The sequence below is a fragment of the Apus apus genome, chromosome 2 (assembly GCF_020740795.1).
Source record: "Apus apus isolate bApuApu2 chromosome 2, bApuApu2.pri.cur, whole genome shotgun sequence".
Taxonomy (NCBI): domain Eukaryota; kingdom Metazoa; phylum Chordata; class Aves; order Apodiformes; family Apodidae; genus Apus; species Apus apus.
The window spans coordinates 93,861,163-93,884,286 of record NC_067283.1 but is presented as its reverse complement, the minus strand read 5'-3'; the positions used below and the strand labels follow the sequence as shown (position 1 = coordinate 93,884,286).

General features: G+C 38.8%; 2 protein-coding genes across 9 annotated transcripts in view; one reads left to right on the top strand and one right to left on the bottom strand.

Moving 5' to 3' along the window:
• Nucleotides 1-20,965, top strand: part of INVS (inversin) — an 84,793-nt gene extending 63,828 nt beyond the window's left edge. For all 5 annotated transcript variants that reach the window (XM_051609358.1, XM_051609359.1, XM_051609362.1 and 2 more), the window contains 8 exons: nt 1,220-1,449; nt 3,040-3,146; nt 6,423-6,635; nt 11,584-11,885; nt 12,395-13,199; nt 15,819-16,051; nt 17,101-17,181; nt 20,073-20,965. In XM_051609358.1, coding sequence (XP_051465318.1) covers nt 1,220-1,449; nt 3,040-3,146; nt 6,423-6,635; nt 11,584-11,885; nt 12,395-13,199; nt 15,819-16,051; nt 17,101-17,181; nt 20,073-20,188 — 2,087 coding nt within the window. In that variant the 3' untranslated portion in view covers nt 20,189-20,965. The remainder of the gene's footprint in view (nt 1-1,219; nt 1,450-3,039; nt 3,147-6,422; nt 6,636-11,583; nt 11,886-12,394; nt 13,200-15,818; nt 16,052-17,100; nt 17,182-20,072) is intronic.
• Nucleotides 20,966-21,177: 212 nt separating this feature from the next.
• TEX10 (testis expressed 10) overlaps nt 21,178-23,124 on the bottom strand; it is a 58,061-nt gene continuing 56,114 nt past the window's right edge. For all 4 annotated transcript variants that reach the window (XM_051609365.1, XM_051609364.1, XM_051609366.1 and 1 more), the window contains 2 exons: nt 22,614-22,824; nt 21,178-21,412 (listed from right to left, as the gene is read on the bottom strand). In XM_051609365.1, the coding sequence (XP_051465325.1) occupies nt 21,299-21,412; nt 22,614-22,824 (325 nt within the window). In that variant the 3' untranslated portion in view covers nt 21,178-21,298. The remainder of the gene's footprint in view (nt 21,413-22,613; nt 22,825-23,124) is intronic.

Genomic DNA, 23,124 nt, shown 5'->3' with positions numbered 1-23,124 from the left:
CCCTCCCCCCCCAGCAAGTAATTGTCTTTCTTTCTTAGTTTTTCTCCAGTAAATAAGACCAAATTAAGCTTTCTTCTCATTTGTCAGAAGGCATTTTTAGGCTTCTTTGAAGACTTTTTGACTATTTAAACAAATACTTATTTTTTATTGAAGGTAGCCATCAAAAATCCTAAATCATTAATATTTTCCTCTGGTTGTTTTTTGTAAGCGTTATTTTCTTTGCAGACAGAAATAAGATTTAACAATACACGCAGCTCTAGATAATTGTAAAAAGTCTGACGAAGTGGAAGAAGCACAGTAAAAGAACAGTGGTATTTTCAATGCAAAATTCTGTCATTTATAGCTTCACAGAAAAGTTCTAAGTAGTTAGAAGCAGTCTCCCTCCTACTTGAGATATTATCCCATTTATGAACAGTTGAAGTATCCAGGCTAACAACTTGCAAGTTTTCTATCAACCAACCTTGCTTACTGAAAAGTGTGCTTCCCTCTGGGATCTGCTGGGAAGATTTTAACCTCCTGTTAAGCTCTTCTTTCCACCCCTGTGCCATTTAGCATTTGTAGATGCAAGAAGCTTGGTTATCAGAACTGAGTTACGTTCAGTTAAATATTTTGTGATATAGACTATCATTGTTTCTGGTTGGTTCAAGTTTTTGTATTTGTGAAGGGTATTTTTTGGGTGGAGTTTTTACATCCTACGAGAGCACATAGAGAAATTAATTATCTACATAAAAGAGTCTTAGCATGCTTGAATTAAAAAAAAAAAATCAAGCTTTTTTCAAAAGTTGTTCTCTCCACTGTGAATATTTTATCTTGTCTGCTTTAGAGATTTAAAAAGCTACCCCATCTAAAGTCTAATATTCAAAAGGGATTTTGTTAAGAAATAAAAGTTTCACTGAAAATTAAGAAACCTGAAACAAATAAAAGCTAGTTTTTTCAAGAACATTTGACACACCTGGAGATTCTAAGGAGAGGATGTTCACAAGCTTGTAAAAAACAAAGGTGCCTGACCTCCACTGAAACAATCTCATCCCTAGTTAATTTTGGGTTAGGTTTTAGGATTTGAATATCAAAATGGAAGTTACTTTCAGAAATATTTATCTGATTGTCAGTCCACCAAATAAATTCTAGTTGAACATAAACCTATTCTTTTTTATTATTATTATTCTTTTCATTCAAAAGTGTTTTCTTTTTGTGTTAAAAAATGTATTTGTTGTTACAGGAGGAGCAAGAGTAGATTTGGTGGACCAAGATGGCCATTCGCCCCTTCACTGGGCAGCCCTGGGAGGAAATGCTGATGTGTGCCAAATCTTGATTGAAAATAAAATCAACCCGAATGTGCAGGATTATGCAGGTAGAACACCTCTGCAGTGTGCTGCTTATGGAGGTTACATTAACTGCATGGTAGTGTTACTGGAAAACAACGCAGATCCAAATATTCAGGATAAGGAGGTATGTTGGTTTTCACTGGGCTATTTAATTAAATTCAGAATCACCATAAGTCAAAATATTTTCCTTTTCTTCATGGGCATTCTCTTTCTGGGACATAGAAGCATCTTTGCTGCTGTTTGTCACAAAAGGAAATGTATCTTGACATTTTTCCCTATGGCTTCACTTCTAAAATCTTTAATGAAAAGCAGTATTTTATATGCAGCATGAATTGAAGTTTCACGTTCTTCCATATCACTTTTGACTTTTCCTTGTCAAAGTGTGATCTTATCAGCAGTCATTTAAATAAGCTGATTTCCTAACTTCTGTCTTTCCTTCTAATATATCAGCTGATATGGGAAAGAGATTTTGTAGTCTGTAGGCAGTTTCTTCAGCACACAGATAGAGCAAATGAGATTGCACAAGAACTGCTTCCCCCATAAATATCCACATGCCTATCACTCTTTCAGGTAAAAAAAAGGAACACTGATTATTTGTCCTTTTGTGCCATTTTTCAAGCAGGAAGTGAAATTAGGAGCCAGAGTTAATTGTGCAACATCTAACAGAGTTCTTTGTCATATGACATAATTTCTCAGAAGCTGGTAGAACTTCATCAGTCAAAATAATTTCACCTGATTTTCCAAACTTTTCTACAGTTATTCATTGTAGGGCATGGATAATTCTAGGTAACGGAATAGCGGATTTTATTATGAGTTCTACAGAGCAGGCTGGGGAGATATTCCAGCCTGCTACCAGCTCTGTATGGCATCAGCTTGGGTTCAGCTGAACACATGAGCTTCCAGCAGTTTCTCATAGAGCTGATGCAGCTCTTCAGCCCTTGGGGCTCAGGGGTCAGCTTGCTAGCACTGAACTTGAGGTGTCTTCATGGTTTTCTGTGGTAGCCAGCCTTCTAAGTATTTCCTACATTAGGAGTTCAGAAAAGCAAGTCACAGACAGAAGGCATGGCCTGGAAGCGAAGGAGAATATCTATGTTTTGTTCATGTTAACAGAGCTTGAGGTATTCACATTGTGGTTCTCTGATCCCAGCCCCAGAGGTGGGTGTACATGAGCTGGCTGTGAACAGAGTGCAGCTTGAGAGCTGGACTTCTGCTTCATGTGAGAGAAACTAGACTTCTCAAATCAAGCTTGTTTTGAAAGCACAGCTGGAGTCCTTCTTTGTTTCCCTGGCCTGATAAGCTTTGCTCAAACTTAGTCTGATTTTTAATTTTTGTTGTAATTCTTTCAGTCTTATCACAGTGTTTTGGAGCAGCTTAGAAGACAGTTTGAACTACAAAGGTTGATGAGAGCTGCTTCAGACCTGGGTGGCAGAGAGCAACTCTAGAGCTAGTCTCCAGATACTGTTCTTCAGCTGTCTTAGGTGAAAAAGCACTAGTGTTGTAATCCTGTTTAAAAAAAAAAAAAAACAAAACGCAAACAAACCACAATTAATTTTTGAAGTGCTGTATTCTTTCATTTTAACAGGGAAGTTTATTTAGAAGAATTAGTTTGTCCTTCGTGTCCAGAAAAGCATTGAATTACAGTACGATTTACGACTTTCATTGTGGCATGATAGAGCTTGGAGATAATGCTTATTTTTTGCTCTGTTGTTTGCAGGGAAGAACTGCTTTGCACTGGCTCTGTAACAATGGCTACCTTGATGCTATAAAGTTGCTGCTTGGTTTTGATGCTTTCCCTAATCATATGGAGAACAGCGAGGAGAGGTATTGCTTGTCTGAATACTTAATTCTGTCATTTCGCAACTTTAAATCCTAACTGTTCAGATATTGCCAGAGAATCATGATCTTGTATCTAAAAGAAGTGCTGTAATCTTGGGCTTCAGTATAAGCAGCTAGTGTGAGAAATCTCTTATTTAAAGGAAGACATTGCAACTTCAACTGCTCACACTTTTTAACCTTGAACTTTGAGATTTCTGCAATTATTTACCCATTCTAGTCTTGTTGGAAATATTAAAAGTCTTTTTCATTTATATTAAGTTGACAGTGTGATACGTATGGACAAAGGATGAAAAGGATGCTGCTATTGGAACAGAGTGGAGTTTTGCTTTTATATTTGGTAGGAATACAGTGAGAAGAAGAAAAATGGGGAAAATGTAATGTTACGTTTTAAAAGAGTGCTTTCAAATTAGTTAGAGGTTAACTGTATTCTAAAGGCCTAGTTGTTGGGTTTTTTTTTTAATCCTCCTATAATCATAAAGAGAGAGTACATTTGCATCTCGTTTCTTTGTCTTTCATTGACAGATAAATAATAGTTTTTTAAAAGTGATTTGGGTTGCAGAGTTCAAATGAGTCACCTGACCATGAAGATTATTATTATTAGCAGAAATTTGTAATGCCTTTTTTAGAGTAGATGACCTCCTCATAATTATAAATTAAATTATTATCAATATGCCATATTAATTTGAATATTTCAACATTTTCAATAACATACAGACTTTGAAACCCCATATTTTAGAGCTAAATTTGAGACTTCCATACTTATCTCAGTTCTTAATAGCCTTCTTTCCACACCATCTCTCTTTTGTTCTTTACTCTAAACCACTCAGAGCTCTCCTCTGTTCTTATTTTTTATTGAGAAACACAAATGAAAGTATAAGTAGTTCCTAATTAAGTAGTGCAAATGCTCTCTTTAGTAATTTTTGAAATAAAATTAAATAAACAGTTGTAATTAAATTACTCGTAATAGGTAAGATATTAAAAGCCACCATTTTACCAGAAAGGAGGCTGCTATTTTCCTTACTTTGTAGAAATCTGCTAACAATGATCAAACGTCAGGAAGATATCTCGTCTCTGGTTTTACTACAGCCATTCAGTTCCTGTCCATTTTTGTTTCCCTTCTGGCATTAATATATGTTCTTAAGTATAAATCTAGATTGCTTAAAATATAACTATTCCAAATATCAGCCCTTAAGGACTAGTCCGTGCACAAAACAAAACAGAGCCCCAGTATTTCTAGAAGAATCACTGTTTGAATATAATTCTCCTAAAAGTATAAATACTCTATATAAAAATTGCACAACTGCCTCTTAATGAACATCCACAGGATTTGTTTTATTATTAAAAGATTGGAAGTTTGGAAAATGGAAAAATAGAGTGCTGCAAGAGAGAGTAAAAATAACCTCATGGATGAGGTTCATATGGTAACTGGATGATATATTTTTAATCAGTAACAATTTCACCAAATAGTAATTATTTTTTTTCCCAATACACTATAGAAAGAAGCTTCCCTTCTACACTTTCCAGGAGTTCAAGATGAGATACCAGTCCAGCATTCAAACATAGTGGTTAAAACTAAATAGGTTTGTGAAAAGATGGAGCTGAGGTTGCAGGATTTTAAGCTCCCCGGTTGCTTGCAGATAATGTGATTAGGTGCTTAGTCTGGAGGGTGGTAGGTTTGTTCTCTTTGCAAACTTATTTTGTAGTCCAACTTGATTTCCTGGGTGCATCATGTGGTGCCAGTCTAGCTGCTGCTTGACCAACTTTCATGCTAAATAATGTACAACACCTGATGGCTGATGTCTCCTTTGTGTGTTTTTTTGTGAATCCGCCTCAATTTAAAAGCTTTGGAGATAACCAGTGGAGAAGAAAATTTATAACAAGCTTTGAACCGACACAACAGTGTAATGGCTGGTTGTGAGGAGTGTATGTGGGCAGCCTTGAATGCGTAGAGCCCGGTCATACAAACCCCAATTGAGATTTGATGTGAGTGATTTTTTACTTTCAAAGACGGCTGTAACGGTGTTAGAGAATTCATATGTAAGAATATGGACCTTCATGACTGGGATCTGTAATATAATACATAGCATTGGTATGTACATACTGGTAGCATAAAGTTTAGTTCAATATTTTTTGGACCTGTTACTTGAAATATTCATGACTAAGTATACTTTTAGAATGTGCTTTTTGAGATGAGAGCCTTTTTTAAGTTCCCATTCCTGTGTTACCAAAAATCTGTATCTCTTTAAATGCTCTCAGCGACACACCTTGACATACACATTTTCATGTTATGTCACTGTCTTTATTCCTGCAGACACTTCAGTTCAGATACTGTTAATCCTTCCATCAAATCATTGCTGCGTGGCAAGTCCAATTGTGCTTTCTGTCTGTTTTTCTTTGCTTACCAGCATTGCGTCCTGGCAAGTTACCATCAAGAAGAGCCCTAATTTTCACAATCACATGCACTGACACTTGCTATTTGATAGTCTGGTATTATATCATCTTGATTATGGCTTGTGACTCATGATTTGCAGTCACTGTATGTCTTTACCTAATGTTGAAGACTTGTTGGTAGGTACATGATGCTCTTGTGTTGACAATGGGAATTTTGGTGATTTTTTTCAATAGTGCTTTGACACCATTCAAAAGCAAAGCTATTTAATATTTTTAGGACCTGTGTCCATTTGAAAACAGACTTAAGTCTTCCCAGTGCTTAAAAAAACCCACAATTATTCCTCAATGCAGGTGTAATCCTGCTGCTTGGTCACTCATACTGTCCTCAGTTATTCTTACAGAAGCAAAGCCAGATTTGACAGTGTATCTCTAGAATTTAAATTCATATGGAAACAACACAAAAATGTTTTAACTTGCTTTTTATTTAGATTATATTTCTGTATGACAACCTCAGTAACACCTTTTGAAGATTGCTTGCCTAAAGCAGGTCATTCTATGGATAGGGTTTTGGAGGATTTTGATCCAAAACTTTGTATATTCTGCCTAACTGCTTCCCCCATTCTATTAGGAGACTGAAATAGGCCTTAAACATAGTCACAATGTGTAGAATAAGTAAGACAGGGAAATAATACTAAAAAATTAGTAAAACAGCCTACTGAAAATACTGTATATTCAGCCTTCATACTAGAATTTGCCTTATTATGGAATGAGGGTGAAGTAAATGCTTTAAATGGTTAAAAACTTCATTATTTGAATCCTAGTTCAGTGATAATTGTTGAGGGTTTGTTTTTTTCTTTTTTTTTTTTTTAGATATACTCCACTTGATTATGCCTTGCTTGGTGAACACCATGAAGTGATTCAGTTCATGTTAGAACATGGGGCTCTGTCTATAGCTGCCATACAGGACATTGCTGCTTTCAAAATTCAGGCTGTCTACAAAGGATACAAAGTTAGAAAGGCTTTTCAAGAGAGGAAGAATCTTTTAATGAAGCATGAACAACTGAGAAAAGATGCTGCAGCCAAGTAAGTCTGAAACTTTACATTTCCTCCAGTAAATATACATTTATCCTAATTGTATGATTTTATCTGTTACTCATCTTCACTTGTTCTTCCTCCTCATAAAATTAATGAACATGTAGGAAACATATAATGGAATTTTTTCATACATGAAATTATTTTTTGGATAATCTCAAATCAAATAACAAGCTTTCTGTAATATGCAAGAACAAGGCAAAATATCAAAAGCTAAGAAACTAGCATGTTGGCATCCATGAATGCTTAACTGATACTCTGTGTGATGATGAAAAGGCTTGGAAAACATTTCTAGCTCTAAGGTAACAGAAATAATTATTGACCTGTCAAGTCTTTTGTATCAGTTCTGAAAATAAATTTGAAGTAAAAGAACAAACAGGAAAATCCTGGTCTTACAAATTCTTAACTTACTGTTTCACAAGGGAGGTTGTGCTTTTCTATCAAATTGAACCCCTGGATTTTATTTGCAACTTCTGCCTTGGCACATACATTTTCTGCTCTTGAATTAGAGGGTTACCAGGAAATAATTACATTAGATATATATCACTAACATATGCAGTTCAAATTGTTATTTGAAGATATGTAGGGTCTGACTAGAGTTCCTACCTTGTTTAAATAGAGGCAATAGGAGCGAAGTGGTGAAATTCTGGAATCAGAACATACATAAATGATCACCAAAATATTTCACTTGCTTGGTCCTTAAGACTCATAATATGAAGAAGAATAAATTAGTACCTGGTTTCTCTTGAAAAAATCTGATTTTTGAATGAAAAAGCATAACAGTCTGAAAAGATGTCTGCATTATTTTGTTGTATTATTTCTGTAAAGAGAGGTCATATGAATAAACATACAACATAATTATTGCACCTAGAGGTATTTTGGTTGCATCCATGTGTCATAGACAGACTCAGCTGCACCCTGTTCTATTTCCGATGGGGTAGTTTGATGTTCTGCCCGACTGGCTGATCTGATCTTGATTGGGTTTGAATACTGCTACTACTCTATTGGTTAAAAATTGCTAAGGCTCAGTAAGAAACAAAGCTAGAAATACCAGATCACTAATCTCATGCTCACATCTTTAGATTCTAGTTACATCTTGCAACCCCTGCTACTATTTGCCTATTCTGCTAAAGCCAGTAGGAGTCAAACCCATGCATGGGGAGGCTGCTTTTGCCTTTGAAAATACCCTTACATGTTTCTTTTAAATTTGGAGAATTCTGCTTCTTGCTGTGTGGTCACAACTGACTACTGAATGAGGTAATTTTACTCATTGTGATGACAGTCATTTTTATAAGAATCTGCAATACCCCATCTAGAAGAGTAAATGAAAAAGGATTGTCTCATGGAAATTTCGGGGTGTTTTTATCATTGTTTTCCTTCTGAGTTTCTGATGCACTTTCTGAAACACATGAAGCTGCTGTTGATTTGTTTGAAAACAATAGAAACTTAATCTGTGTACCAAATGCCATAAAACAATTAAAATACAATTGGAGTGTACATGCAAGTCATGTTGTCACATAACAAATTTTATTTAATTGCAACTTTATGATCTGTAATAAACTAGAGGAGACATTATGTTGTCATCATTCTGTGTACCCATCTGTGCATTCCACAGCTAAAATTGGCCAGGGTGTTGCTACCTAAAAAAAATTGGTGCCCCTGCTGATGTTTAAAATCTGCTCTCCAGAAAAAAGTAGACACTATGTGAAGAACCAGAACGATGAACTCCTAGATTTAAACCCTCCCAACTATTTCAGTGTATGTATTCAAACTTGCTTTGTAATATGTTATTTTAGAGAGTCTTACTAATACAAATAATTCCTAAGTCTTCATGTTTCTAATTAGTCTGCTCTTGTAAAATATTTTTTAAAACAAACAGTCAACCAACTTCTCATACCTGTATTGTTTTCTGGAAAAGTTACATTCATGGTAATTGTTGCATCTTACGTGTTTCTACACTAACCTGTTATTCTGTGTTGAACAAACCTATATCAAAAAAATGGTTATTGATAAAATAAAGACTAAAAGAGGCTGAAATGACATGCACACTATTATGGCCTGGAGGAAAGACACATCAGGAGACCAGTTTTGCTAAGCAGAGAAGCCATGACAGACCCATCACTGATGATTCCATGATGATTCCATCCTTCTTCTGAGCTTACATTGATTAAATGGAATAGGCCAGTTTTGCTGTCTGCCTAACTCAGCCTCCTATATGGGGGTCATAGATCTCGCCGTAGTGTCTGAGCCAGCAGAGTGAAGGTGTGACCTTGAAGCCCCAGCAGTTAGAAAAACTTTCCAGCTGTTATCCATCTTAGCTGGAACTCTCTGCTGCTAATTTAACAAAAGTTTAATGAAGGCAAAAAAACCGGTAGAAGCAGAAGTGCCTTCATCCTGGCTCAAACCAGGACAGTAATACATTACAAGCATTCAGCAGAAGCATCCCTACTGCAACAATGCTATTCAAATCAAAAGCTGGGAGATTCAGTTTGAAAGAAAATGGAGAGGTAAAATTGAACCTGCTACTGGCATTACCCACATGGACCGTTCTGTTCACTCAAGGAGTTGTACCATAACTGTACACATACAGTGCCCCCAAAAAGATCAGTGTCATAACCCCTAGGATCACTAGGCTGGTGATTATACGGTTGATTATGGCTACAGTTCTGTCGATAAACCATGAAACCATCACAAGAGCAGCTACACAGAGCAGAATGCTCTCAGCTGCACACCACATGTACAGTTGCATGTTGGGCAAAAGGTCCAGTAGATTCATTGCAGCAAGTGTCTGTTCAGTTTTCAATCCGTCAGGAAATTCAGCAGAACTGCCGCCCATTGCTATCGGAGGGATTCCTCCCATCAGAGATGGAATTTTGAACACTCTCAATTAGTGAAAATTTATGATCTGGGCTTAAAACCAGGCCCCATGTTGGGCACCAATAAATTGTCACCGTTTGACTCGGGTTCGACAACAATGCTCTCAATCCCCTCCCACCCAGGTAGGGAAGGAGAGGGAGAACAAGAGAGAGACTTGGCTGGATTGAAAACTAACCTACACAGTTTTAATTAAGCATCAATGATAAAAGAAAATGTATACTATTACATACAAATATGTTCAGATATATGCAAAAGACTCTTGCCTCCCCCCACCCCCAGCAACTCCCACAGCACTCTCCTTCTGAAAAATTCCAGAGTGCTGCTGGAGAAAGTGGAGAGTGATGAGAGTCAGGAGAGCTTTACCCTGGTGGTGGATGGACGGAGTCTTCCCCAGACACCGGAACTGATGGGAATCAGAGGTTATGTGTCCATACTGTCATGAGGATGGTCTACGAATAGGGAGTTTTGAAATCCCTCGCGTTTAGTATCTCATCAGTTTCAGCTGAAAAATTAGCACCCAAACAAGACCTTTTAGAAAAAAAATCCCCTTTTACTTCAACTTCTAGACCTGTGTAATTTCAGTAACTTTACAACTGGTAAATTGCTGAAGTTACTGTTCGGAGTTAATCTGCTCATCCAAAGAATGCTTGGGCTGGATCATGGATCATACAACCTTGCTCATAATTTCTTTTCTATTACCCTGCATGGAGGATACTGTTTGACTCTTGTGAAGAAAAGGAAACTAGTGTTCTGTGAATAGTAAGTTCTGCTTTATCAGCTCAAACATCCAAGTAATGGCAGTGAGATCCATACTGTACACGAGCCAGACATCTCCACATAGTCCTTCCTTGGAATGCCAATATTATTTGAAACTACTTTTTCCCATGCCAGAGAGATTACTGAACCTCAGGCTGTCAAGAGTGTATTCTTTAGATCAATTAGCAGCTTTTCAGGTACAAAGTTTAATGAACTGCTTTTGCAGAGTGTACTTGATACGATAGTACTGACAGATACAGTTAAGGCTTCTCCCTAGCAGCTCACACTGAAGTGACATATAGTAGCATGGATACGACTCACGGGAACTGGGGATGACGTCCTGCATAACTCACCTGTCATATGCTGTGCTGCCAGCTCGTGTGTCTGTAACAGGCAGCAAACTACACTGTAGCATTGGAAGCAGGTTAAAATACCAAGCAGCTACATCCCACGACATTTACCGCCTGTCCGTTCCAACAGGGGCAGTGTCACTTCGTCTTACAGCCAGTGCTTAATTTATAAAAACAAATTCAATGGTATGTTGATGTGTCATGTTTGCTGTGTGCTATTGGGTTTCTTCTGCTTTGTAGGAAAAAGAATTTAAAAGCCAAAGTGTAATGATATCCCACTGTATTTCAAAATGGGCTGCAAAACTTCATTCAGCAGAGGTGCCTTTCCTAAGTTTGTCCAAAATTATCTTCTATATCTACACTATCTAAGAGATGCATGACTTCTTTCATTTTTGAAAGCCAAATGTCACAACTGTAACGACATCCCATGTGCACACGAGTCTTTAAGTCACATCGTGTATTTTCAGTATTCATTTTTGAAGTTTATAATTGTATTATTTATGACACAGGTAAGTATGAAAAATATGGGGTTTTTTTAAAGCATTGTTCATTACTACTTAAAAACATTAGTATGATATTTCTTGTCTTCTGACATCTCTTTAAAATCCTACTTTTAATGTTTTTATGTTTACAAAAAGCCAAAGTTTCATTGTTTTCAATGGGAGTGTTTTAAAATCAGCTTATGCTGCCACAAACTGAATGGCCAGCTGGCTTGTAAGGACTTAGCCTTCATTAGGCTGTAGCTGCAAGTCAGTTGTTATTTTTTAATCTAACTAGGACATTGAAATGCAATTGCTATCACTTTATCACAAAAAAATAAAAATAAAGTATAATCATATTATAGAAAAGGTTTTATTGTGGTGGTCTCAGGTTTCTAGAGAGGAAGGTGTTCGAGTTAGATACACGCTCCCAGGATTTTGTCTCTGCAATTCTTATGGTATTGACTATAATTACAGGAAACGTGAAGAGGAAAATAAGAGAAAAGAAGCCAAGTTGCAAAAGGGAGTGGAGAACGTGGAGCAAAATAGGTTTCGAGTACAACAGAACCCTGCAAATCGAGAGAAGCCTGCCAGCATCTCACAGTCACCCAATAAACAGATTGATACACCCAATAAGAGGCCTCTGGCGCTCAGTGCTTCACAAATTCAACCAGGGAGAAACAGTGGAGGTTCACCTAAAGCTTGTCACAGCAAGGGGACACCAAAGGAGAGCTGCCTGGCAGTGGAGCCTCAGAGTGAAGGTCATAAAACTAGGCAAGGTTTGTAGTCTTGTCCTGGTTATCCTTTTTGTCTATGTGTGGGGGTGTTCTATATACAGGACCTTTTTTACTCTTTCTGTCATTTCCAGTTCTTTCATTATTTAAGCAATTCATATAGGATAGTTAGATACAGATTCCTTTACTGCATGCACTCTGTCAGCATAAGTAGTCAAAACCACCAGTATCTACAGTGTAAAACTTTATAAAATACGTAAGAGCAGGTTGTTGGGAGTTTTTCTATTGCTTGCACTGTTTGGAGGAAATGAGATTAAGGATATTTGACATAGCGGTACTCAAATGTAACATGAGAAGGAAAAATCCTTGTGGAATGGTAAGCAAAGGAAGGAGTTTGGGACTGTACAGTTACAGGCTTCTGATTCTTCCTGCTTACACTTTTTTTAAGTAGATCCTAGTGAGCCTCAAAGGTAACTGAACAACAGAATTAGAGACATAGACTATGTTTTGCTGGATCAGAGACTGAATGCTGGTTTCTGTTTCTCTATCTAAAGATTCATTGAGGAAACACATCAAAAGCAAATCTAGTTGTGTCCATTTCCATTGTGGCAAAGCAAAAGAGGGAACAAAGGTTGAAGTGAAACGTCAGGTGTCAGCTGCCACAGAACTGAGTGGGGAAAAGCAGAAGGAGCACACCGTTGAGGCAGGGGGTACCTGTGCTCCCAGGAGCAGAAGGCATCCTTCTGCCTGTAGAACTGCTAGTGTCGGGGAAAAATTCAGAGATCCAAGTCAGTCTTCACCGGGCAGCAGGGACCACTGTGAAGGAACGGATGTGTTCTTCTGCAACGTCAGTTGTACTGGTGGAACTGTGAGAAACTCAAAGCAGTGTGAGGCTTCTTCCAAAGGCAAAAGGCATCAGCAGAAATCCAGAAGTAAAGAGGTCAGTGATAAGCGGTGTTCACCGGCTGGCTCCAGTAGACCAGGCAGCGCCAAGATGGTATTTGTCAACACCAGAACTGACAGTGTGCATCCTGCAGAACAAACTAACAAAGTGGGAACTAATGACTTAGCAAAGAAGGCCTCCCCTGTATTGCCTGCTGAGGCAGAACCTACCAGAACTGCGCCAAGAAACCCAGCAGCGTGTTCAGCTCAAGACGACAGTTTGAACTTGGAAAAACCAGGCGTAATTGGGTCCAGGAATGCGGATGATCAGTTGTGTTCTGTCACATGGCAAAGTACAAATATTGAGCTAATCCCCTTAGAGCTTCGAAAGCAGATCATAGAAAAAGAAAGAAAAAGAAAAGAGCTGTTTCGGAGGAAGAACTATGCTGCTACGGTCATACAGAGGACGTGGAGAAGGTAAGACTACTCTTTGAGTAGCTAGAGAAGAGTGAGATATGAGTAGATGTACCTTAAATTAGGCTTGGTGGCAATGCTATTTGGTCCTTTTGCTTAGAACATTACCAAGTGCTAAATCAGCGCTTTCAGAAAGAGCTTTTCATCTCTAGGGAAGAGACACCAGACCAGGTATAATTTTACACTAGAAACATGTAGAAGTATGAGTTTGAGTTGTGATGTTTCTCTAAAGTTAGAATTAAATATATTTGTCTCACTTGAAAATTTTAATAGTAGTGATTTACTTCTGGAAGGTTTATTGAGAGCTACTGTGAGATACAACACAATGGTACTGGACTACTTAAGTATATTAAACTTTCCTTTCTCAGGACATTTTTTCAATTCCCACAGTTCACAGACTTTATACATGTAGTCCTCAAAAGTGTATTTTAAGCTGTGTGGCTTGCCAAAGGTTAATGGCCTCTCCAGCTCGCTGAGGCTTACAGATTGTGTGTCTGGCTTGCTCTCTTGTGGGGAGCACCAAGGTCTGTACCATTCTCCAGGGTCCACAGTTAACAAAAGCTGGAAATAAGTTAATTGCTGTCACTGTTGCATTCCTGCTGGAGGCAAGCTGTGCTTTTTACTATATTACTGCTATATGCATACTTTGACCCGCACTGTTTTTTTAAATTTGAGCTTCTGTAACAATGAATCTGAATACCATTTGTCAGCTTTGCACATACATTCTGTATTTCTTTTATGTGCAGGGGTTTATTGACTAAGCCTTGGGTATTTTGTTAAGGCACCACATCAGATTTGTAGAGCATCAAATGTGGTCCCTTCTTTTTTCTCACAAGGATCAGAATGATCTGCTAGGGGAGAGCTGAATTTAAAAAAATGGGCACATGCTCTAAAAGGTAACTGCCTACATCTTCTGGGTGTCAGAGCCTCACAGTTGTTTGCTTGTCACTAAAAGCTACCAGATGTTCCCTGCAAATATGAAATCACAGCTGGGTGCAAAGGTGGAGTGCCTGTGAATGCGTCATTTCACCTATCAGCAAAGACATTAATTACCAAATTCCAAGAGAAAAGCTTAGTATTTTTTTCTGCTCAAGTATAAAACAGATCCCCAATTGTGTTCCCTCCAGTGGGATTCCCATAACCCATCCTTAGCTGAAGTTTTGCGAGCAAGTCACTGTAACTGTGCCCCTTCCCCACCCCGCACCCCCTGTTCACTTTCTCTTCCTCTCCTACCCAGATGAAAAGTTGTGACATATTATTTAACAGAAGTGGATCCTTTTTTTTCATACAGTGCTTTGCAACTTACAAGCACTACAGACACTTATTGGCAAGATGCAGTTGTTCCCCACATTATGTACTTTATTGTGCCATTTAACAGTACCTGCCTGAATTCTGATCTTGCACTAAATTGGGATTAAATGTGTTTGCTGCAGCCAGCAAATTTCACAGAGGTAATTCCCTAAGATTATTCAAAGTTTAAAAATATTTGGGCTGTGGCTGAGCATATCACACCCCTTTGGCATTCTTTTGTGCTTTTACGTATTTATTTTCTGTATATGGGTGCTGTTTTGGTTGAATTATATAGGTCATTGGCTTATAACATATATTTAAACTATTTGTATCTGGTTGTGTTGTCTTTTATTTTAGAAACAATTTTAATTTAGCAATGGAACAAAATCACCTCTCTCTCCTTCCTTCCTCATTCCCTTTACTGAGGCATCTCCAGTAGAAGCCTTTTTGAGCACTGGAGGGAATGATGATCAATGTGTTTTGGCCCATTACCAAACACCTATAATTAATATTTTACAAGTGTTACTCAATGTTCACTTGTGACAGGTTTGTACTGGGAAGATTCAGAGCTCATTGCTAGGCCCGTTAATAGACCTTGCAAGTGTGAAATGCCACTATCTGATTGCACACTTATCTTGAACAACTCCTGGTTGCAGGTGCCATCAGCCACCACAGTGGGAAAAAGGGCAGTTAATCTGCCACTGCCAAGTAAGATGGAAGCTGCTGTGGCAAGGTTAGGTCAGGAGCCAGGGAGCCTTTGAAGGGAAGGGGTAAAAGGCAAGAGCAGACTGCTGGAAAGAAAGTGAGGGGAGCATCTTCAGAGGGGGGATGGAAAGCCCCTCATTTTTCTGTAGAGTCAGTGTGCCTGCCTTAGAGGCAGGTTTGGCTCTTGCATTGATGGACTGAGAATACAAAGTGGTGAGGCACGCTAGGGAATTTGGTGTCATCAAACTGTGAATGCAGTGAAAATGCTAAACCAGTACTGATTGTACTGTTAGATCATAAATATTGATAGGTTTTGTCTTTTCCAGATTTCTATACATTATAAAGCAGTTGATAAGCTCATGTTGCAGTGTTGGAACTTTTGATACCTGCGATGCCAGGTCTTTATTAGCTGTGTCGAAAAATGGATGCATCCAGAATTCCAGAATTGAACCCGGCTCCTGCTTTTCCTTCTGAGCAAACATTTCTCCTCCAAATGACTTAGCGCATCAGTGGGAGTTCTGTTTTCCCAGTTACTCATGTAACCCACCATGTGAACTGATGCGTGGCAAGCACCGAAGTTAAAACAGGTCACCTAAAACAAGTGCTCTTCTCTTTTCTGCTCTCTAGTTACCAGCTAAGACAGGAGTTGTTTCAGCTTCTCAATGCTAAGCGGCAGTGCAAAGAAGATGAAGACAAATGGAGACAAGAGGCAGCTGCCTTCTTCATTCAGGTTGCTTGGAAGAAACAGCTGAACCGTAGCCCCCTGAAATCAGCTCCTTCATGTAAAGATCTGAAACCTGTAAACAAAACCAGCTCAGCCATAAAAAGCAGCAAGCAGTCCATCCTTAAGCAGATATATGGTAATTGTGTCTTCACTATTCTTAATTTAAATAGCTGCGCTTTTATTTTTAAAACAGGGTGTATTCTTTACCTAATTGTTAGGGATTGCAACTGTTTATAAAAACTGCTCTGAATCTCAGGTGTTCTGGGTAATTATGTTTCAGGTTGAAAAAAAAAAATCCACAACAACTCTGTGATTTAAAATGCTGCTGCTAAAGCTGTTTGAATCACTACACAGAATTATTCCAGCATGGGTCCTGAGCAGCAAAGGAATTCCGTTGCCAGGGCTGCTCACATATATCAAAGCAGAAAGAGAACAGAGCAGTTAAACTGGTGATAACTCCTGCATCAGTGCACAGTGGCTATCTGGATTATAGAATAGTTTGGTTTGAGTTTTTTTTTGTTTGGTTTTAAGCATGGCTTAAAACTTGTTTGTTGTTGTTTTGTATTGCTTTTTAAAAAATTCCATTTGAAGAATATGGTCTTGCTCCATGTTAGTAACTTTTTTGGTTGAAGACAGATGGTTCTTTACTGGAAGAGCAAGATCATCTTCTCTAGTACCACTGCACTGCTTTGCACGGTGCCTGAACGTGCAGGGGGCAAAGGGGAGCACCTTGAGGAAAGAACTGAGGAGAAGCATTGCTTTTCATCCTAGAGTTCCTTTAGAGTGGGGATCACTGATGGAGTAAGGGTGTGCTGACTATAGGTACTTTACCAGGTGGTAAGTCACTTCTGTCGTGGCTGTGTAGTTTGGATAGCCAAAAAGGGTAAAATAAATAAATAAAGCTAATAATTTCATTATTTTTTTGTTTTTGTTTTGGTGTGTTTTGTTGTTGTTGTTTTTTGTAGCAACTGCAGGATTTTAACTTTTGATGAAGTTCAGTTGTGGTTGTCATAATCATCTGACATATCAAACATCTCATTAGCTTCCTCATCATAAATGAGAATACATAAATGAGAATAAGTGCTAGGATAAAATAGTGCTGTAGCCTACATAAGTAGTTGGTAGCTATACATAATTACATCTTTATGTGAACAAACACAGAGATGTTTGTATTGTTTGTTTAAGGATGTTCTCAGGAAGGCAAAGTGTGTCAACCAACCAGACCTCCTTCTAAGCTGAAGCTTTCTGATGTGCAGCTGGTCTCAGGTAGGACACACATTTTAAGAATACATTTATATTCATATACATAAGAGATTGGTTTCATGAGAGAAATAAAAAGTATGTTCAAGCTCTGGGATTTCATATCAAAACATGTAACTGTTACCAAACTGTTGTGCTTGCACCCTCTTTCTTTCACTACTTTCTGACTTAGCTGAGCACTGCACTATTTTATGTGGAATCATTCATATGCAAATCTATTTTCATTGGGCTGTTACTAGGAAAGACCATAATATAATGGACTAATACAATAAGCCAGATAACATGCACCTGTGGTTAAAATTGCTTACAGATGCTCCTATTTTGGTTCAGCAGCACAAATACTAGCCCTGTAGAATTAAAGAGAGCAGATTGCTACGTGTGCCAAGAATTCCCACACCTGTTTCTTAGAAATACGTGGTTCAATCATAGAATCCCAGACTGGTTTGGGTTGGAAGGGACCTCAAAGATCATCTAGTCCCAACCCCCCTGCATAGGCAGTGACACCTCCCACTAGACCAGATTGCTCAGAGCCCCATCCAACCTGGCCCTGAACACTTGCATACTCAAAAACTTAAAAATCCAACATTCCTCATCTGATTGTTGCCCTTTCTTCTAAAATAGCATATAGGGGTTTCTGTGCTGTGCACAAAGCCTCAATTATTTCGCAGCATTTTACTTGCAGTAAGTTTTAAAGCTCTAAAAAAAAAATAAAAAATCATGCATTTCTTTTCTGCTTTACTCAGAGTCCATGCAGTCATTACCAGGTCTTGGGAAAGCTTCAGTTCTGTTTATAACTGAAATTTTATGTATGGATGTTGGGGCAGTAGGGTTGGCATGACCAGGATTGTGAAGCTGTACAACCAGACGTGGGGCTACACTGTGAAACAGAACAGCATCAAGAACAGAGACTGTAGAGGTATTATTAAGGTCATTAAAGGCTGGAACTTTCATGCATGTGGCATTGACAGCTAGCTTAAAAATGAAGTATGTGGTCATCTCTCCTACTACTTCCTTCCTAAGTGCCATTTTAAAGACTGTTTTTTCAAGTGTATGATGCACCTACTAAGGGCTGGGAGCTGTAGCAGTGTTAACACTTCTCCATCTGAAGATTTAGTGCCTTGGACATTTGGTCTTCAGGACTGAATCAGACGTAATTGAGGGGCCAGCCACAGGTAGACAGCAACAAAGCAAATGCTTCAAGGAAACAGTAGTTCAGGTCATCTGCAAAGGGAAGTAAAATACATTTTCCAACTAGTTTAACAAAACTCTGAAGTCAGACCTGTCCTGGAGTTCAGTGCAGTTGTAGGTGAGTTTCTGCCTCACTAAGAGATACGTGTGGTTTTTTTTTTTCTTCCACTGCTTGAAAACCGTTTTAATTAAGAGGCATGACCAGCCAGGTGTTTGATTGCCACTTCTTCATGCAGATATGAATCTAAATTTTAAAAGAGCTTTAGCAAATAATGCTTCTATTCGTTTAACTTCTCAGGACAACAGCTCTCCCTGTCTCCTGAAATAAAAAGGCTTTCTTTTCAGATTTGAGTGTCCTTTGCTTTCATAACTTGGTGACGAATAGGATAGTGATAGGAACTCTGCCCAGATCCTTTAGAACACTACCTACTTTTATTCACCTAATAGGAGCTCAGGGAACTTTTAGCCCTTACTTAAAGACAATAACATGTTTTTCATCTGACTGCCTTTGTGCATGACAACATTACGTTTGTTGGAAAAGTTCAGAGCTGTCAGTGGCTAATGCCAGATGCTCCATTTCTGACGTAGGTGCCTGGAGTAGGTCAGAATGGACTGTTCAGTTTGATTCTCCTCTTGCAGAAGGTGCATGTGGGAAGGTGAAGACTGACTGTCAGCCCTAGTTTTCATGTTCGTAGAGCTAGAGGAAAAAGCACACAGTGACAAATCTGTAAGAGGGACTGACACCAAACTCAACTTACACTTAGGAGTGGGGACAGAAGGTGTTGAAACGTACAAGTAAGTAAGGGGGACAGAGGGTGACAGGTAGAAGAAGAGTGCAGTGGGATATACAGACATGGGGTAGGTGCTCTGAAATACTCTGGCAAATAAAGGCCTTTATGATTGCTACAAGGAAAACATTTTGAGACCTGAAAGTTGTTCCTTTTAAAATTCTATGAAATAGATGCCGTTTGTCAATTTAGTAAACAGCATTTCAAGAGGCTCCCTGCAGCAGGCCAGACAGATAAGCCCCTTTTTTTGTTTCACTGAAGACATTAAAGTGTGATCATAGAGTTGTCAAAGTTTTGCAGTTCTTGGCATTAGAAAGATATCCTCAAGATGTGCTGGGTTCACCCTGGCTAGAACAGGATAAAGCACTGAAATAGTTGCATCCAATCTCTACAAAACTGGAAGACACATGTATTAGTTGTAGCACACAACAGTGAGTAAAAGCTTTGAATGAGTCCAGAGGTTCAGCCAGACTCAGCACAGAAGGGAAAGGTCAGCTGACACTCATTTCTGCTTTCTAGTAACTCAGAGTACTCACTTTAGCCCTGGACTAGTTTCCACTACCTTCTAGAAATGACCCAGTGCCTGATGTTGCTAAATACTGCCCAACAAAACCTCTTGCTGCTCTTCAGCACACTCAGCCAACTGTGCTGGTGCCTGGAAACCTGCATTTGTTGATGAGGGTCAGTCTGAAGTCCAGCTCCATTATCACAAGCTGCATTAAACAGGCACTGTGGCAATTTTCCATAGGCTGCTCCGGGTGCCACAGAAACTAAACTGCGTGTATAGATAATCAACAGTGATATGTTAGGAAAAAAAAGGGATGTTCTTTTCCTGGCAGATTCAAAGCTAGAGCACAGTGTAGATGAAACTTCTTCCTATCCACTAGAGTTACTCATCAAAACTCTTCTGTTCTTTTACAGTAAACAACCTACAGTGCGTGAATTTGCTGGAGAACATGGGAAAATCAAAGCAATTTTCGTACAACATGAGACCAACCACTGCTGCAAAATCAAAAAACACAAGACCTAAGCACTGAGCAAAACTGGATGTTTGGAATTTAAAAAGCACATTGTGGTACAGCTGTTATCTTTCATCATGCACAAGTCACATACAGCATACTAAACTTGAACATATTTTCAGTGTTGTATTATCTCAGCATTACTTGCCAAGCAGGCTTCTAAGGAGTTGGCACTAATTTTGTGTATGAATTACTTTTTAAAATGCAACTGTTAATTTATTTACAGATAGGATGAAATTCTATTTGAAAACAAAAAATTAAGCCCTAAGCCCAGCATTACAAGAGTTGCAAGGGCTCCCCAAGCTTTCCGTTGCCAAAAGCAGGAATTTTGAACGTGTTCATCAAATGCAGTTTCAAAGGAGAGGGAAACTGTACTGAGGATGTATCAGTTCTGACAGACTGTTGTTCAATTTCACCTCAAATTTATTAAATGTATTTCACCATCTACACAGGAATGGAAGAACAGCCTTCATGCTCCACTTCTGCACTGAATAAACAATTGTTTCTTAGCTAGCTATGGATTTGGAAGGCAAAGTAGAGATGTTGACCAAAAAACCCACAGTAAATAAACTGCTTCCCACAGCCTATGGAAATGACATGGGGCTGGTTTTCTACCCTGAGATTATCACCAGTTTTTTCCATAGAAATACCTATTTTCATACATGCACCAATTCTAGAACAAAATGTGTTCTTGTGCTAGCTTTGGAGCTGCCCATGTACAGTATTTACCTTGCACAAAGTTATTTTAAAATATAAACTCTGCAAAAATTAAAAAAATGTTACTCTAGTTTCAAAGTATCTTGTTTTCTGTTTTTCCTTGTAGTTCACATTACATAATTCTGTTTTTTTTTAACCAACATGATGCTTCAAAATAATTCTCTGCAAGCACTTAAGCTTCAAGGAGTCTGGATTTTCTTTAACTCGCTCCCCATGGTCACCACATCCACTAAAAACAACCTCCAAGTAATGTCTACTTGCTTGAAAAAGGAGGCAATAGAAGTCTGCAGTTCTTTGGAAAATTTTTATTCTGGTTCACTTACAAAAAAAAATTGACAAGCTTTGTTCCAACATCTTCCATTCAAAACTAAATAGAAGTAAATGCTTTACAATAAATGCAGTTCAACCTCTTTAATATACCGAGTTTATAGGGCCAGGTCCCGGGGGGTGAGAGGCAAGGTAGATGTTGAAACAGTAATGGAGGTCTGTTAGCCACTGCTCCTGAACTTCACCACTCCTCAGTGTCTAGAAAGAAGGGGGGAAAAGGGAAAACTCAGTCTCACCAACAGCACTTGCAAAGCTTGGCTTTGCCTTTCATCAGGTGCATGGTTAAAGGTACAAGATGACCTTGTTCACCTGTACACAGTGACCTTATTCTTCTCATTTATACATTTCAACACAGAATGTCTGTTAAAGCCAGAATAATGAAGTGTTACTACCTGGTACACTAAGTCAGTGTTACATTATGAGGTGTGTGAATCACACCACGTGTGATTTCCTTACCCTCAATTCTAGTGGCTTGCTTACCTTCCAATTCTGCAATTTATAGCCAATTAAAATGCAAATGACCATGGTTCTGCTGCAGCAGGAGAGCTCAATACCCTGACCTACAGCAGAACTACCAACAAACCAACACAGCCCATGGTCCAGTAATTCACTCTGCTTAGCATTCACAAGTGGTTAAAAAATACCCAACAGCAGCAAATGCAACCTGCCACAGTGGAACATCACAGAAATGGATGTTTTTTCAACACCAAAGGCAACCAAACACCTCGTTCTCTGCTAGAGAACTTGCACAATAATCTCCTACATCTGCTTTCTCACCACTGAGGTCTTCTTTCTGATAACAGACCCTTCAAAAGATATTAACCAGGTACATGTGGGCTACTTATTCAAACCTGTAGGACATACAAGCTCTCTGAGCTCAAAACTAAGTGAGAGATTTGTGCAAAAGCAGGTTCAGATTTTTTTTCTGAAGAGAAAAGCAACTGCAATAGAATCAAAACCACTGGGATGCAGACATGTGAATAAAAGTGCTGAATTTTGCAATATTTGAAAGAGAACATATTTGCACTGCACACATTGGAGTGCTGATTTAAAAACATCTTTGTATATTTATTACCCCTGCTCCAATAAAGAAAAGCCTAGTTTCTTATTTTGAGACAGCTCTCCCTCAGGATGTGCAGGTAATCCACTTCCAGGGCATTTTGTTAGGAAGCCACCTCTTGTCCAGGGCCACTCTACTGGGTGCAAGCTAAACTTCAGAACTGTCTCATCTGTGCAGTGGCCACAGGAGCTCAGACAAGGAGCAGCCTTCTACACATCCAAGGCAAATAAAAGACAACCACATCTTGTGTTTTGCTAAACATCTGCTCTTCATCTTTGCAATAATTTTTAAACCTTGTATAGCCTTGTAATCTGTGGGAGAGAACAAGAAGTTTCATACCATGATGTCCTTGATAATCTGTTGCACCAGGAATTCATTTGTGATCATATGGCTCCTGAGCTGACCGTGTTGCATCAGTAAGCGAAGCAACTGAGCAACAACAGGCAGCTCTTCCCGACAGATCCTGCTCACTTGCAGACTTTGCAGCATCAGTCTCAGCAGCCGTGGCAGGAGTGCTAATGCAGAAATACAGGATCCCCACAGCATATCCCTGAGAGGAAAAGAGAACAAAAACTGAAGTCATCGAGGGCACGTATTTCAAGTATGTTTCTGTGAACTACCCTCACAGCTGTCCCAGCAAAACTGCTTCTGTAAATTCAGTCGTGCCAACTGCCTCCAGCAAAATCCATGCTGAAGCAGAAAAAAATGTACCAGAAAATGCTGAACTTGAAAATATTCTAAAATGTATGTATAGTGCTGGAAAAAAATTAATTAAGGTCCTGCCCTGGAGCTACAAATGCTGCTGAAGCTCTTACACAGTGTAACTGTGCAGCTGGAAAGAAGTTTTTGT